This window comes from Monodelphis domestica, chromosome 5 (genome assembly GCF_027887165.1).
Source record: "Monodelphis domestica isolate mMonDom1 chromosome 5, mMonDom1.pri, whole genome shotgun sequence".
In the NCBI taxonomy this organism is placed as follows: Eukaryota; Metazoa; Chordata; class Mammalia; order Didelphimorphia; family Didelphidae; genus Monodelphis; species Monodelphis domestica.
Window position 1 is genome coordinate 296892082 of NC_077231.1, and position 17317 is coordinate 296909398.

General features: G+C 46.2%; 1 protein-coding gene across 15 annotated transcripts in view; it reads right to left on the reverse strand.

Annotated features, from left to right (window-relative positions):
• The window catches only part of THRB (thyroid hormone receptor beta), a 468459-nt gene that overhangs the window by 14750 nt on the left and 436392 nt on the right, over nt 1-17317 (reverse strand). For all 15 annotated transcript variants that reach the window (XM_016426469.2, XM_056800353.1, XM_016426467.2 and 12 more), the window contains 3 exons: nt 15549-15696; nt 10668-10873; nt 496-642 (listed from right to left, as the gene is read on the reverse strand). In XM_016426469.2, coding sequence (XP_016281955.1) covers nt 496-642; nt 10668-10873; nt 15549-15696 — 501 coding nt within the window. The remainder of the gene's footprint in view (nt 1-495; nt 643-10667; nt 10874-15548; nt 15697-17317) is intronic.

The following is a 17317-nucleotide window of genomic DNA, read 5'->3' on the forward strand; positions in this document are numbered from 1 at the left end:
GAGCTAAACACAGCCCTACGTATGATATCAAAGACAGTAGGAAGATTTGCGATGAGACCTTGGAAAGGAAGACGGGTATTCTGGATCGAGACGAGCTGTTCCTTTCTATGCAGATGAAGTATTTTCTAAAAGGGTAGGCAGCTATCTTTAGGGGATGGTTTAAATCTGATGGGGAGAAGGGGATGGATTAGTTATGTCTCTGGCACCATTTTAGTCTTGATTTGATAAGAACCCGGATTTCTCCATTTCTCCCAGGATGTACAAATGAAGGGTAATTACATAGGCTTGTACAGAGATGGGAAATGAGAAATTTTAATGAGGATATTTCCTTTTTGTCTCCACCTGTGCTTTCGAGTGATTAAATTCTTCCTAAGTGATAGGAGATTTTAAATAGTTGCCGTGACTGGGGAAATCTATAGACTCATTCGGCTGACCAGGAACACAGGAAAATACCAAATCAATAACAATAAACTCCAAACAAACGGATTCCCTTACCTCACAAAACATAGGCAACTTTTTGGCAAAATCCACCACTCTCGTAATTGCTGGTGTGATGATTTTTGTAAACTGGCTGAAGGCTTCCAAGTCCACTTTTCCACCTTCTGGGGCATTGACGATCGGTGCTTGTCCAATATCTTCGGGCTGAGGATATGAAATCGATGACATTTAGATAGAGAAAGGGCAGCACCCTCCCACTAAGCTAGCTTTCACAGGGAAGGAGGAGAGCCAGATTTTTTTTTTCTCTTGGCACAAAATAGGCACCTTCCGTGAAAAATAAAGAAGAAATGACTTCTTTTCTCTGTCTCGGTCAGAGATACGAGTCGAAGTCATTGGAGGAGCAGGACCCTAAGAGCTCAGAGAGAAAAAAAAACAGAGAGGTCTAGGGCAGATCTGTGAGTGTTTTTAATTTCTGTGATGAGGAAACAAAGAAAGAAAGCGGAAAGGAATTCTTGGGAAAAAGTGGATTTCCCTGAACCCAGCAAACGCGATTTAATTTTAACAAGTATTTCCTGAGCTCCTACTGTGTGTGAGGCACAATACCAGCCGCTCTCTTGGCTGGGAGAGAAGAGAGAGGCTGCTATGAGATGGAATGCTCTGCTTGTTACGGAGCTCACTCCAGTTAACTATCCATGATGGATGATGTTCATGGGAACGTGGGGGCAAAAAAGGAGCCAGCAGGGATGTGGGTCTTGGGCTGGACCATCTGAAAAGGCGGTTGCTTGTCTGGGTGACTCAGGTGTTTCCCAGGTCTTCTGGGATGTGATGTTTCTTCAAGAACTTGAACTACGGCCCGCAGTGAGAAGTATGATGAACGGTGTTCTGCTTGGTGGGCTCTAGAGCCAGATGTCTTCTGATCTAGCTCTTGGGGCCGGGAGCTGGCAAGCTCTGCCCTTCTAGGCAATGGCAAATTCTACTCCAGACCTGGGCCTTGGAGAACCACTCTGGTTGTCCTAAGAAGCTTGGAGGGGGCAAAAAAAAATCTCTGGGTCTGCTGTAGAGAGAATCAAATCATTGTGGGCATTCAGTTCCCTTTAGGTCATGTCTGTCCCTTGGTGACCCCATTTGGGGATATCTTGCAAAGATACTCTAGTAGTTTGCCATTTTCTGTTCCAGCTCATTTTCCAGAAGAGGAAACAGAGGGAAATAAGGTGAAATGACTTGCCCAGGGTCACACAGCTTCTTGATTTTAGGCCTGGCACTTTACTTACTGTGCCATCTAGATCATCTTTTGGGATAATTTATTAAACACCCATTTTTGCCTCGGGTTTTTCCCACTGGATCAACAATGGTTCCCTGTTGTTGACAGTCAAATCTACTGGGTTTAGTGTGGCATTCAAAGCCTTTTGTCGGGTGGTCTCATGAATTTGGGTCTCTATTCAGGTCAATCATCTTCCCCATCGTCCAGATAAGGCACCATCTGGCTGTTCTCTATGTAATATTCCTTCTTTTTAGAATATCCTCCCTTCCCTTACACCAGTCCAAACCTCAGGCTTTCTTTTAGTTCTTCTCAAAACAAACTGTTTCCAGGAAAATTCCCTTTCCTTCTTATTTCTGCTAAAAAGGATAATAGACGTAGAGACCTTAATCATTTGGACCAGGAAGGGGAAAGAGGGATTGACACAGGGAGGGATCAGGGAAGGCTTCCAGGGGGAGGTGGCGTTTGGGTTGGACTTTCAATAAAGGACAGGAGTAAATAAATGGAGACGAGGCGGGTGCCCTTCTCGCCCAGGTCCTTACAGAGAGCCACTGGTGTTCCCCAATAGCTGCTCCTTCCCGTCAAGAAAGCCAAAGCAGTTCACTGAGTGATTGACTCAGGATTTTTCCTGTGGCTGTTTCCCACCCCTCCCTGAGCAGAGCCATATTTGAGAAAGAAAAAAAGGCGAAGATGATTTTCTTTTTCTGCCCCCCATCCTGGCAGGCTGCCTCTATCCACAGGAACGGAACCAACCCTCCGAGGGTGCGGCAACACTCGTGGTTACAGCCTCACGGGGGAATTTTTAGCCTCTTATATAAGCCGTCCTGGCATCGTCGGCCCATTTGTGTCCTCTGGCAGGTCCTGCTGCGAACTTTCTTGTTTTTAGACCCAAAAGTCCGGTTTCTGCACCCCCATTCACAGAAACGACGACGGCGCGTTCTGGGGGGCGACGTCACACCCGAAGCAGAAACGCTGCTCTGCCGGCTTTCCTAAAGCAGCAGGAATGGATGGAAATGGCCCATTTGAAGAGCCTCGCTGGTGCCTTTCTGCCTTTCCTCTGGGACCTGTGAGAGACCACAGGCCAGGCAGCAAGCCCTCGGCCTCTGGCTGTTTTGGAATCCTCCTTTCCCCCTTTTTCTTTTTCTTTAATTTTGTTGTCTCATCCTTTTCAGTTGGGCTTGTCTCTCTGTGACCCCACTTTGTAGTTTTCTTGTCAAATAGGGGAGGGGTCTGTATTTCCTTGCCCACCCAGCTCATTTTACAGAGGAGGAAACTGAGGCAAACCATGCGAAATGACTGGCTGAGGGTCACACAGCTTGGAAGTATCTGAGGCCAGATTTGAACTCAGGGCGATGAGCCGTGCTGACTCCCAGCCTGATGCTCCGTCCACTGCACCATCTACCTACCCTGTTTTCTTTAATGCTGACTCATTTCTCCAGTACTTTTTATCGTTAACAAAATGCTTTTCCATATAAGGCCCATTATTCCCGTTTTACAGATGGAGAAACTGAAGTTCAGAGAGGTAAGGGCCTTGTCAGTGTCACATAACTTAGAAATGTCAGTATCAACAAGCATTTATTCAGTGTTAACTATGCGTCCGACACCATGCTAAGCACTTGGGATGCAAAGGAAAAAGCAAGGAGGACCTTCGGTTCTAAAGGGAGAGGCACATCAGCGCCAAGGTTTGGAGGGAGGCTTCCCCACTGAGGGCCGTCTGCTACACAGCCCATCTCTTGTAGGAATGGTGGGGCAAGATCTGAAAATCAAGTTGTTTCTGATTTGAGAACTCAGCAGTTGGGGGTATAATCCTGTGTCTACGTCCTCTGACGTTCTGAAGAGTTGGAGGATTCTTGGTACTTCTGGATGCAAGCTAAGTGGGCAGGGGAGAGACACAGAGAGAGACACAGACAGACAGAAGGAGAGAGAGAGAGAGCGAGAGAGAGCGAGAGAGAGAAAGTGAGAGAAAGACACAGAGACACAGAGACAGACAGAAGGGGAGGGGGAGAGACAGAGAGACAGAGACAGAGAGACAGAGAGACAGAGACAGAGAGACAGAGAGAGACAGAGAGAAAGTGAGAGAAAGACACAGAGACACAGAGACAGACAGAAGGGGAGAGAGACAGAGACAGAGAGAGAGACAGAGAGTGACGCAGAGACAGAGGGAGAGACAGAGAGAGACAGAGACCGAGAGAGAGGCAGAGAGACAGAGAAAGGAGACAGAAAGACAGAGAGAGAGAAGGAGGGAAAGAGAGAGAGAGGGAGAGAGGGAAAGAGACAGAGACACAGAGGGAAGAGAAAGAGACAGAGGGAGAGAGACAGAGACACAGAGGGAAGAGACAGAGACAGAGAGGGAGAGAGACAGAGAAATAGAGAGAGATAAAGAGACAGAGACACAGAGGGAAGAGACAGAGACAGAGAGGGAGAGAGACAGAGAGATAGAGATAAAGAGACAGAGACCCAGAGGGAAGAGAAAGAGACAGAGAGACAGACAGAAGGGGGGAAAAGAGAGAGAGAGACAGACAGACAGACAGACAGATAGAGAGAAGGGGAGAAAGAGACAGAAAGACAGAGAGAGAAAGGGAGGGAGAGAGAGAGGGAGAGAGGGAAGGAGGGAAAGAGACAGAGAGGGAGAGAGACAGTGAGAGAGAAAGAGAGAGAGAGAAAGAGACAAAGACACAGGGAAGAGACAGAAAGGCAAAGAGAGACAGAGAGAGAGACAGAGACAGAGAGAGAGACAGAGAAAGAGAGAAAGAGACAGAGAGAGAGACAGAAAGAGACAGAGAGACAGAAAGGCAGAGAGAGACAGAGAGAGACAGAGACAGAGACACAGAGACAGAGACAGACAGAACAGGAGAGAGACAGAGACACAGAGAGAGACAGAGAGAGAACGAGAAAGAGACAGAAAGAGAGGGAGGGAGGGAGGGAAAGAGACAGAGACACAGAGGGAAGAGACAGAGACAGAGAGGGAGAGAGACAGAGAGAGAAAGAGAGAGAGAAAGAGACACAGACACAGAGGGAAGAAACAGGGACAGAGAGACAGAAAGGCAGAGAGACAGACAGAGAGAGACACAGAGACAGAGACAGAGAGAAAGAGACAGAAAGACAGAGAGAGAAAAAGAGAGAGAGAGAAAGAGAGAGAGAGACAGAAAGGCAGAGAGAAAGACAGAGAGACAGAGAGAGAGTGAGTGTGTTGGGGTGGAAGGAGAGAGTTTGTGGTCTAGGCTGAGTGCCTGTCACTCCTCACACTGCTGGAGGAATATGACCCCACTTCTACCCTGCTCCCACCTTCCTATCCTATCTGGCTGTTGAAAAAGGAGAACATTTTACAATTTTAGGTATAATAAAACCCTCAAGCCCCCCCAAGTAAGAGAGGAGCAAAGGCTCATGTCTTACCCCCTCACAGAGCACAGAAAAACCAAATGCTGAAATCCATCTCATATCTAAACCAAGAGCTCACTATGAACATATTTTGTCAAATTAAAAATGAAGAAAACCCTGAAAGGTTCCCTTGGGAAGCAGGTAGTCTTGGAAATGGAAAATGTTCTGCCTTGAAGAAGCTGCTAAATAGGTGCGAGCTGAAGGTCTGGGTGTGAGGTGCTGCCCAGGGAATCCAGCCTGCACTGTGACTGACCCAGAAGGCTTGGCATCATCCAGGGAGATGCAAGAAGCTGCTCAGATATTTGGAGCAAGTTAAACACAACAAAGCTGGATCTGGCAGTCATTATTTTTGCACAATGCAGAACAGTGGATGGAGGGCTGGCCTGGACATCAGTAAGACCCGTCTAGATACACGCTGCCCATATATGTAGGAATGGCATCTGTATAGATGCTTCCTTACACATGGGTAGAAAATTGTTCACACGTGCACACATGACTTATGAGTACACACACAGGTACAAAATGCAGGTGGGTCTATCATTCACATATGTGCAAATGTGTGTAGATGACATGCACACATACATGTATATGAACATAAGAAAATATTGATGATGCATGTATATGAATTATATGTGCATATACATACTCTGACAATTTGTTTTTTATGTATTGTTAATGTCCATAGAGCATTCATCTAGGTATGAATGATATTTGTACATATATAAATGATGCACGATGCACATATATGTACAGAGAAATAGCATGCCGGGGTGGATAGAGGGTTAGCCTTGGAGGCAGCAAGATCTGGGTACAAATTAGACCTCTGACTGTCTCTTTCAAGTCATTTCCTGCCTCTGAGACTTACACTATCCCTTGAGACATGAAAAGAGAAAGAACCCACCAGGAGCCTCTCTGGCTGCTCTGGCCCCTGGACCTCACCACCTTACTCACAAAGTGTGTCTCTAAAGCAGGATAACAAGAGAGCTCCTTCCTAATGTGGGGCTTTGGGGCTTTTGGCGAGCCAGCATGAATAATGAACCTGGGGCAGAAATGCTTAGAGGTTGTTGATTATTAGCATCAGGTCAAAGAGGACTTTCCAACCTGACGATGTGGCGTCACAGTTAGCGTTGGAAGACCTCGTCTTGTGTAAAACCATCAGCAAGACATTCCCGACCTTGGAGGAGCCTGACTAACTCTCTCCTGACAGGGCCCAAAGGAGCCGTGTATCTCCTCCAGAAAAAGGAGTATTCGTTCGGGGAGATGCCTCCAGTGAGGAAGGCAACCTGGTGTGGGGGACAGAGGGCTGGACTTGGGGTCAGGAAGTTCTAGATTGAAATCCTGTTTCCGGAAGTTATTCCCACTGTTTCTATGGCACAAAGTATTTCCTCTTGCTGAGCTTTCCTTTCTTTTTTTGAAGAAAGAAAGTGCTGGGGGAGATGGCCATTCAACTCTCTTCTAACTCTAAATCTACGTATGATATTGCCATAGGAAGAAATCCTAGGTCTGGAATAGCAACGTATACATGTCACAAATGTGTGCACATGCTTTACATATGTATTATTTGTCTATCGTGTGATATATGTATCACCCAGCATTATTTAGGACCAATAATTATGGCGGACGTACTAAGCAACAAACATGCTTTTGTTAACCCTGTAAATGAGCCTCTGTCCTCCAGGAGATCACTGCCGTCATTTCTAGCTTCTATTTCGCCAATGAGTGTTTCTGGAACTCCCCAAGGTTCCTCAGTGCCCCTGCAGACACGGACTGTCCTGGGGGCTGCGGGGAAGGGAATGAATTTTCATCCCCAGAGTAATCCCTCAGCCTGACTCCTATGGGCACGAGGCTGGTGTGCAGCGCATGAATATGCAGGATCACTGAGCCCTAGGCTTAACTGTACCCAGCTGGTGTTCTGGGGCTCTTCCCAGATGGATGCGTGCTATCCAGCCTTTCTCAGAGGGAGGTGACTGCATAGCTCCTGAGGCTCCCCGAGCCTGTGCTACAGGTGAGGAGGGGGCAGAGAGAGACCTGAGAACATTTCTGCCCTCACCCCCTTCCCGCCCGAGGTTACGAGCAGAGAAGAATTCCAAAGGTGGAAGGGACCTTCGTCAAATCTCTCATTTTACAGATGAGGAAATCAAGGCTCGGAGGTCTTAAAGGACAGACTGTGGTCTGTGTGGCTTGTAAGTGGTAAGCCTGGAAGGCTCTCAGGTCAGGAGGCTCACTCTCCTGCCCTCTCACCAGCCTCCGCTCGAGAGAATCACGTAGAAACCACCTCCTCCCTTTTCAGCTCCACCAAGGTAGACGTTAAAAAGGATACTTGTTCTAAAATTGGCTTTACTCTAACTTAGGACACATCCTGAAGGCTACGTGCACTCCGGCATACTGCCTGGCAAGCTCTGACCAGATGCAGGAACCTGACTGCAAAGGTGGCTGGGTTGCTGTGACTTCTTCAGACAAGGCTGATTATTGCCCCAATAGAACAGATCAAGAGACTGTTGGAGGCTAAAAGACAATGGCTGGGATGATCTATGCCACTGGTCATCAGACAGGCAGCGAGCTGGGGCCGGAGTCTAGTTATGGGCCCATGGGCAAGCCCCAAGAACCTTTGTTTGCCTCAGTTTCCTCAACTGTAAAATGAATCCTCATTTATAACACAACAACAACAACAATAATAATACACTATGACTACTACTACTCCTAGCAACTACCTCCTGGAGTTGTTTTAAGGCTCAAATGAGATATTATTTATAAAGTGCTTAGTTTAGTGTCTGAGACACAGTAGGTGCCATATATGTGCCAGCCATCATCATCATCATCATCATCATCACCATCATCATCATCATCATCACCATCATCATCACTGTGGTATATAATGTGTGAGTCATTGGGCTAAGGGTCACCTGCTGCTAGGCAAGCAGTAATGCCTGCCAGGGAAGAGATTTTGCTTTATCACAGTCATGATAAGAGCTGCTCCTCGGAGGCAGAAACAACGGTTCTGGAGATGCTAACCCAAGTCTCATGAATATATCAATGGCAGCCTTGTCAAAGGCTCCTCTCGAACTTGACAATAAAGAAAATTCAACCACAAAATTCAATGAAATAATTGCCCTCTAACCCACAGCCTCCTCAGGAATCCCCCTCTGGGAGCAGCGCGCTTGGCATTCAGACGCTCCATTTTAAGAGGGATGATGCGGCCCATCCGCACTGGGGGGAGCAGAAGGGGAAGGCTCTGACTGGAGAAGTTTAGCCGAGAGCTGAATTTGGGTATAGGAAGGCTGTGTGTGTGTGTGTGTGTGTGTGTGTGTGTGTGTGTAAAGCCACATGAATGCCCTTCATACAGTCAAATTCATATATTCAAATATATACTCGAGGATATATGTACTCAGTTGTAGATATAAATGTAGACATTTGACTATATGAGTATATATGCATATATATACATACATACATACATACACATCTATCCATCTATGTCTCTATCCAACCATCTCTTTCCATCTGTCTGTCTATCATCCATCCATTCACTTATATCTCTATCCAACTATTTCTTTCCATCTGTCCGTCCATCTGTCTATCTATCATCCATCCATCCATTCAATTCATCTATTTCTCTATCTATCCATCCATCCAACTATCTCTCTCCATCCATCCATCTGTCTGATCTATCTGTCTGTCTATCTATGTCTCTATCCATCCATCCAACTCTCTCCCTGTCCTTCTCTCCCTCCCTCCCTCCCTCCCTCTCTCTCTCTCTGTCTCCATCCATCTATCCATCCATCCATCTATCTATCTATCTATCTATCTATCTATCTATCTATCTATCTATCCATCCATCCATCCATCCATCCATCCATCCATCCCTCCATCTATCCATCCATCCATCCATCCATCCATCCATCCATCCATCCATCCATCCATCCATCTATCCATCCATCCATCCCTCCATCTATCCATCCATCCATCCATCCATCCATCCATCCATCCATCCATCCATCTGTGTCTGTCTGTCTGTCTTTTTCTGAATTAATTAGATTTCCCCTCCTGCTTATCTCTAGAGTACTGAGTGAGGCATAGTGGGTAGAAATTACATAGACTTAAATTTAGGCTTGACTTAAAGGAAAACTACCTAATACTTGGAGGTAGACCATAGTGGAATGGGCTGCCTTGGCTGGCTGGGTTTCCCTCTCTGAGGCCTCCAAATAAAGACTTTGATCACCACTCCTGAAGTCTGCCATGGAGGGACCTCCGGCCTTTCCAGCTAGCCTACTCTCTAACAGGGTTGTAAAAGCTTCTCTAAGAGGGGAAGGATGGCCTGGGTGTGCAGGGTCTTCTGGGTATTCTAGTTTTTCCACTCACATTCTGAGGCAAGGAAATGGTGCATTGTCTGGAACTGGGGCAGGAGGAGCCTGGGGTGAGGAGGTGGGGTACCCCCCCCCCCAGCTGGGGCCATGCCTCTTTCCTCTAGAGGAGATGCCAGCCTGTGCCGTGGGCTCCACGGGGCCAACAGTGAGGACTGGCAATGGAGAGAGTGCTGGGCTTGCCATCAGGAAGACCTGAATTCAAATTTGACCTCCTAGACTGATGAGATGGGTAAGCCTGGGCAAGTCCCTTAGCCCTGTCTGCCTTAGTTTCCTCATCTGTCAAAGGAGCTGGAGAAGGAAATGGCCAACCACTGTGGCGACTTTGCCAGTAAAACCGGAAATGCAGCAAAGAAGAGTTGGACCGCACCGTGCAACCCTGCCCAAGGAACTGCTTCTCCCCACTGCGATAAGCGCCTTCTACCCTCCAGCCTCTACCCTCCCATTCTGCCCTCTGCCCATGACGTTATAGCTGGGCGCCTTCTGAGGAGCCATTTAGCTGGCCTCTTCTATGGAGGCTTTCCCCTGAAAGTTAGGGGGCAATGGATGACATCGGGGAGGCCGCCTCATTTCTTTCCTACCTGTGGGCTAATGTTGCCATTTGAACCTATGGCTGAAGTCACGGGATGGAATCTGGAGAGACCAGAGTTCGAATCTTTACCAGCTCTATGACCTTGGGTGTAACATTTCATCTCTCCAAGACTTGTAAAACAGAGACAGGAATGTTGTCACCCCCTGGCTCATGGGATTGGTAGGAAAGCTCATCGTATGCCTTAAAGTGCTTTGGAAATGTGAATTGTTCTCTTCTTTTTTTATACCCTCACCTTCCATCTTAGAGTCAATACTGTGTACTGGTTCTAAGGCAGAAGAGGGGTCAGGGCTAGGCAATGGGGTCAAGTGACTGGTCCAAGGTCACCCAGCTACGAAGTGTCTGAGGCCAGATTTGAACCCTGGACCTCCCGTCTCTAGGCCAGACTCTCAATCCACTGAGCCACCAGCTGCCCCTATAATATGGCTTTTTGGATGAATGAAAGTCAAATGAATAAAGAAGGTAAGACCAACACAAAAAGGGGAAAGGGGTGAAAAATGAAAGGGCAGAAGGAGTTTGGAACAAACTTCACAATTTTGCTGATGGCTGACTCCCCTCAAACAGCCTGGGAATTGTGAGTTGGCTTTAGCACCCCTGGATCCAGCCCCACCTGGGCACAGACCCTGCCCTGTGAGGGCCTCACCAGAAATTTCCTCTTCTGCTTCCAGTGGCTGCCCTGGGCATTGGTGGCCACGTGGGCTTCTGTGACCGTTCTGATGAGATCCCACTCCTCGTCTGTGGGCTCCGGCTTGTGCCCGATGGTTTTCTGCAGCTCTTCCCGGCGTCTCTTCTCACGGTTTTCTTCTATCAGCTTCCTCTTTGCCAACCGTTTGCTGTCATCTAATACCACTGGAAGGGGGAGAGAAGAGAAAGGAAGACAAACACACACAGGAGACGGATTGCAACAGGCTGTCCGGACTGCGGCTTCCTATTTCTGACGCTGGGAAACGAACCAGGGATGACCAAGCCCAGGAAGCCTGGCAGACCTTCGGGGAGCCTGGGCATCGCCCTGGGCAAAGCCGGCTCTTTCCTGACCTTTGCAGCAAATCACCGCCAGCCTAAGCCCTGCTGCTGCACCCCAGAGAGGGACCTGCTTTCACATGATGAGCCTCCCTGAGGATGCCCTCTCCAGCTCTGGGCAACTGCCCAAGACCCCAAATCACAGAAAAGGTGCTGAGCATCGTCCACTCTTGGCAGCTCCTCACGTTGGATAAATCCCATATTTGGACAAACACATACACATAGACATCTCCATATAGTTCTCTCTGTCTTTGTCTCTCTCTCTCTGTCTCCCTGTCTCTTTCTGTCTCTCTGTCTTTGTCTCCCTCTCTCTGTCTCCCTGTCTCTCTCTGTCTCTCCATCTCTCTCTTTCTCTCTGCCTCTGTCTGTCTGTCTCTGTCTCTCCATCTCTCTTTCTCTCTGTCTGCCTGTCTCTGTCTCTTTCCCTCTCTCTCTGTGTCTACTTGTCTGTCTCTCTCTATCTCTCTCCCTCTCTCCCCCCCTCACTCTGTCTCTCCCTCTGTCTCCCTGTCTATCTCTCTGTCTCCCTGTCTCTCCATCTCTCTTTCTCTCTCTGTCTCTTTCTCTGTCTGTCTCTGTCTGCCTCTCTATATCTCTCTCTGTGTCTCTGTCTCTGTCTCTGTCTCTGTCTCTCTCTCTCTGTGTCTCTGTCTCTCCATCTCTCTCTCTCTCTTTTTCTTTCTCTCTGTCTGTCTGTCTGTCTCTCTCCCTCTCTGTCTCTCTCTGTCTCTCTCTTTCTGTTTTTCTGTCTCTGTCTCTCCCCCACATCTATACCATATTGACCACCATAACTACATAAAACGTATAGGTTGGGTTTGATGGATGAATGGAGTATCTATATGTGTGTGGTAAATATATGTGCCCATGTATATGTGTGTGTGACAAAGATACAAACATTCACACATATTTGACAACTGGAAAAACCACATTTTCATTAAGCACCATTTCCATAGAAGAATATTTTCATCTAGCTCACTACTACATTGTAAAGTATGTGAATACCTATAGTATATGAATATATATATATATATATTTATGTTATACATAAATATAAGACATATTTATATATTTCTGATATATATTTATTTCTGATATATATATACACAGACATACCAAGAATGTATGATGACCACATTTCTATTTCTGAGTGGTATATGGTATTGATACACAACTCTACCTCCCTAAAGTAACTCAGAAAGTAGAAGATTCCACCACACTCCAAGAGGCCAAAAAGAAAATATTGGAAAGTCAATTCCAGAGCTGTAACTAGGGTATAACAACGGGCAGTTTGACCCAGAGTGCTGGAATTTAGAGGGTACTTGCAGCAATTCCTCTGCAAGTGAAAACAACTGAATTTAGCAAGAATAATGAACACTAGTAACTGAATTCCAGGTAAGTTCTTCTTTAATATGGTCCTTTCTACCCTTTCTTCCAGTGGTGAGCTCTCCAGCAGTGGAATCCTAGCAATCTATATAATGATTTTTTTGTAAGCAAGAATTTGGGTCTAAACAAACCTTTTTGTAATTTGTAAATTTGTTTTTTTTTTTACAAAATTTTTTTTACAAATTTTACAAATTTGTAATTTGTAAACATCTTTATAAATTGGTTGACAGGATCATACGATTAGAGCTAGAAGGGACCTTGGAGATCATCTATCCTATAAGAAAGTTTTTCAGAGTATCATCTTAGGGTTACATTTGAAAGTTGAAGGTTACTTTGAAAAGGAATGGGGGACCCTTGGGCCAACCGTCTCTTTTTCTAGATGACATCTTGGCCCCAACTTACCTTTTCAGATTCGCCATACATTTCTCCTGTCCCCACCTACTAAAGACTAGCTAGTCTGGCTTTCTTCCTGCTCCTAAGCACTCCTTCCCTTGGCTTTGTGGCTTTGTCTGGGTCCTCCCCCATGCCTGGGTGTTTTCCTTCTTCACCTCTGCCATGCAGAATTTCCCTCTTCCTTCAAGACTTGACTTAAAGGCCACTTTCTCCATATGTATAAGTGGAATTTTGAACCCTTAGACTTCATCTCCCAGAGGGCTTCAGTATTTCCCAGAATTCCTCTCCTCTCCCCACCACATTGAGTGGTCACCTTTGTATTTAAGTTTGCTTAACTCCTCCCTCTTGTGCTTTTCTTTCGAAAAGCAGGCTGGGTCAGCACCTTATTAGCTAGTTCTTTTTTTTTTTACTTTAGTTATTATTAGTAAAACTTTAAAAATATAATACTTAGTTATTGAATATTAATTTTAAAGCCTACACATACCTAGAGGTTCCTGTGTACTATTCCCCTCAAAATACCTTGAATTAAAAAAAAAAGTTATTTTGTATTCTGCCTGTATTTCTCCCTCCCCTATAGGCTAGGGGGTGAGTACTTGAAGGTAGTAGTTTCAGTCTTTTTAAAAAACCTTTTCCTTCTCTTTTAGAATTGATACTGTGTATTGGTTCCAAGGCAGAAGAGCAGGAAGGGCTAAGCAATGGGAGTTAAGTGACTTGCCCAGGGTCACACAGGTTGGAAGTATCTGAGGTCAAATTTGAACCCAGGACTTCTCATCTCCAGGCTTGATGCTCTACCCAATAAGCCACTTAGTTGCCCCTAAAGAGTGAGACTTGTTTCCTTTCAGTCTTTCTAGCCCCAGTACCTCGCACAGTGTCTGACCCATAGCAGGCATTTAATAAATGTTCCCTAATTGAACCCGGGTCCTTGGATGCCAAACCCAGCACTGTTTCCACAGCACCACGCCTTCCCTCTGCCATTATGAATTGTTAGTGCACCGAACAGTACAATTATCATGGAGAATTCACGTTTTTGGTAGGAAGGAAAAAATAGACACAAATCTAGAAAGACTTTTTTTCCCCCTAAAGGAACATTTATAGAATTCCTTGAGTTCTCCCGCGACAGCATCAGGGATCTGTATAAAATGCGGCAAGAACGGCGCATTTAGGGGAGCTCGAGGACGGGCCTCACTGGCGCCCAATCAGGGCGTCCTGATGCTGGGGGCGCCTGTGGACGCCTCAGGAGAAAGGCTTGTCGCCTCCTTTCCTAATCGAAGGAAATGGGAGGCTGGCGAAAATGAAGACGTGATCGTTTCCCATCCGACTCAGGGACTGCTTGCCGCAGACCCAGGCTGGGAAGCTCTGCTCCAGCTCCTACACCATGGCGCGTTCAGCATCCCACCCGCACTGAGGCACCGTCCTCAGCACCCCCTGAATGCGGAGTCCAAGGAGGAGCTTTCCTCATCGTCTCTGCCACCGACTCCCTCTGGGGCTTGGGGCACAATGCTTACTCCCTGCAGGACTCAGTTTCCCTGCATGTGCCATGAAGGGCTTGGACTAGAGACCTGCAAGGACCTTCTGCTCTGACCCTAAACCTTCCATAGCTGGTCCGAAGGGAGAAGAGAACCTCCAAGAGTTCATCTTCCAGTCCCGCACGTTCGGGCTCCTGCAGCATAGAACATCTTTATTTATGGCTAAAAATATCACAGACAACTGCAGGGTGAGTCATGCCACCATCTTCAACGTCAGTTTCTGAACTCGGTGCCTGTCGCGGGTTCTCCTCCCTCCCTCTTGAAAAACAATCCCTGCGTGGATTCTCTCCTGCCTGGGCTCGAGATGCCCCTGGCTGGATCTCTCACAGAGGACGGGCAATGGCCTCCTGGGCTAAGCGTGACATCAGAGCCAGGGGGAAGCAGAAAAACCTCATTTGTCGTCATTTCTAGCAATCAGGCTGAGCTGATGGGTGCCCAGGGGGAAAGGGGAAGGGAATAACCATTTATAAAGCACCTACTATGGGCCAGGCTCTTTGCCCAACACACAAATGTCATTTGGTCCTTACACCAACCCGGAGAGGTAGGCATTACTATTCTTCTTCTCATTTTACGGTTGAGGAATCTGGGGCAGAGGTTAAGTGACTCGGCCAGGATCACACAGCTGGCAGATCTTTCTGATCTCACCTCCAGGATTCTAATAAACCACCTAGCTGCTGTGCGAGATGCCCTGCCTGGATAATGCTCAATTCTGGATAGGCTTTTAAGATAACTGGGACATCTTGTACCCTCAGAGCAACAGAATTTCTCTAGAGACTTAGTTTTCTAATCTGTAAAACAAGTCAGAGGAGAGGATCTCTTTGTTCTTTTCATCCATTAATCCACAAATCCATAAATAAAAATCCTTTCTATGATATACTGAACAAGGGGCCAATCAGCGTTGCTGGAAGACCACTAGGGAGGAGAACTACCTATAATGGGTCAGTTCTAAGGGCTGGGAAGGTCTTGAGCCCAAGTGGTCCTCCCGGCTCCAGAAGGGAGGGGGCTCAGGACCATCCTTCATGATGGACCATCAGATGCATCCTTCAATACCGTGATTCCCTCCATTTCGAGGACTGATTAGACTCTCCCCTGCCACTTACCCCAGGGTATGGGGCTTTCCTGATTCCTTTGCTGCTACACCCCACCAGATTTTGTCTCCATCAACCCACCTTTGCTCAGAAGTCAAATAAAGGAGGACTTACAATCGGTTGCCATGCCAACATAGATGCATTTCTTGAAACGACATTCCTGGCACTGGTTCCGAGTGACTTTGTCTATTACACACTTTCCTTCATATTTACAGGAATAAGATGGGTGAAGATTTTTCTGAATGGTTCTCCTAAAGAAACCCTATGGGAAAAAGGAAACTCCTATATGAGAGAATTCAGCAGCATTTTCTACCAACAGATCACCCAACTCCCCCCAGTTCCTAGTCCCACAATCCTTGAAGCCCAAATTCCTTTGTATGTATGGGCACATTATTTCCCTCAACAGAATGTAAGCACACTGGGGGCAGGGACTGGGCTTTGTTTTTGGTCTGGCACATGGAGGTAATTAATAAATGGTTGTTGAACAAAAGGATGGGTGGATGAATTCTACATTTACCTTGTAAGATGAATTTAATTGGCCTTAAAGGCTCTAATTATTAAGCTATTTATGGATGATAGGAAAATCAAGCCCACTTTTTCTAAAGGTTTGAAATGTAAGTAGAGAATATGGCAGAGGGTCTTCCAATCCCCCCCTCCTATATTGATTGTCTCCAATTTATCCTGCTTGCATCTGGTTTGTATGTAGTTGTCTGCATGGTTGTCTCCCTGTTAGACTGAGGAGGAATATTTTACTTAGCACAGTGCCTGACACATAGTAGGAGTTTCATAAGTGTTCATTGGCTGATCTCAGAATCAATACACTTTAGAGCTCATTCAGGGAGAAATGACTTGGGAATGTGATAAGTGGATTGGCCTGAAGGAAATCCAGAGTCTTCCTTTTTTACCCCAAATGCAGAACATAATTCAATTTCCTGGGATCTTGTGATTCTGTGGTCACATCTAACTTCTTCAGGTTGACTTAAATGGCAACCAAACTCATACAAAAGAATAAAGGGGAAGGAAACTATTGATGCATCTGAAATAGATGCACTTGGGAGGCATAATGGACAAAGCACTGGATTTTAAGTCAGGAAGACCCAAGTTAGAATCCTGCTCCAGCCACTTCAGCTATATGACCCTGGGCAAGTCCTTTCACCTCTTTCAGATTCAATTTCTCATCTATAAAATGGAGATAATAATAGCACCTACTCTACAAAGCTATCATGAAGATCAAATGAGATTACAGAAAGTAATTAATAAACTCTAAAGTACTACATAAATATTAGTTGTTATTTTAAGTGTGGAGTTCATTTAAAGTGAGCCTAGCTAATAGATCACGGATCTCAAGCTGGAAGAAATTTAGAAGTAAACCAGTCATAGATTTAGGGGGAAGCTAGGTGGTACAGTGGAGAGTCCTGGGCATGGAGTCATCAAGACTCATCTTCCTGAGTTCAAATCCAGCCTCAACCAGTTTTATGACCCTGGACAAATCACTTAATCCTGCTTGCCTCAGTTTCCTCATTTGTCAAATGAGCTGGAGAAGGAAAGGGCCAATCACTCTAGGATCTCTACCAGAAACTGCTCCACCCTCAAAAAAAAAAATAGTCACAAAGAGTCAGACACAACTGAAATGATTGAACAGCAAACTCAAATTTAGAGGGTGGAAAAACTTGGAATCAAAGAATCTCAGAGATTGAGGGGACCTCAGAAGGTATATAGTGGGGGCAGGTAGGTGGTACAGTGATTGGAGTTGCGTATAATCCAAAATCTGTTACACTAAAAAAAAGAACTATATTTCCCAGGAGCCCACTGACTTCCTGTCCTTATGTACTTCCTATAGATAGGGGATATTAGGCAAGGATGTGAAGGGTCCCGCCTCTTTA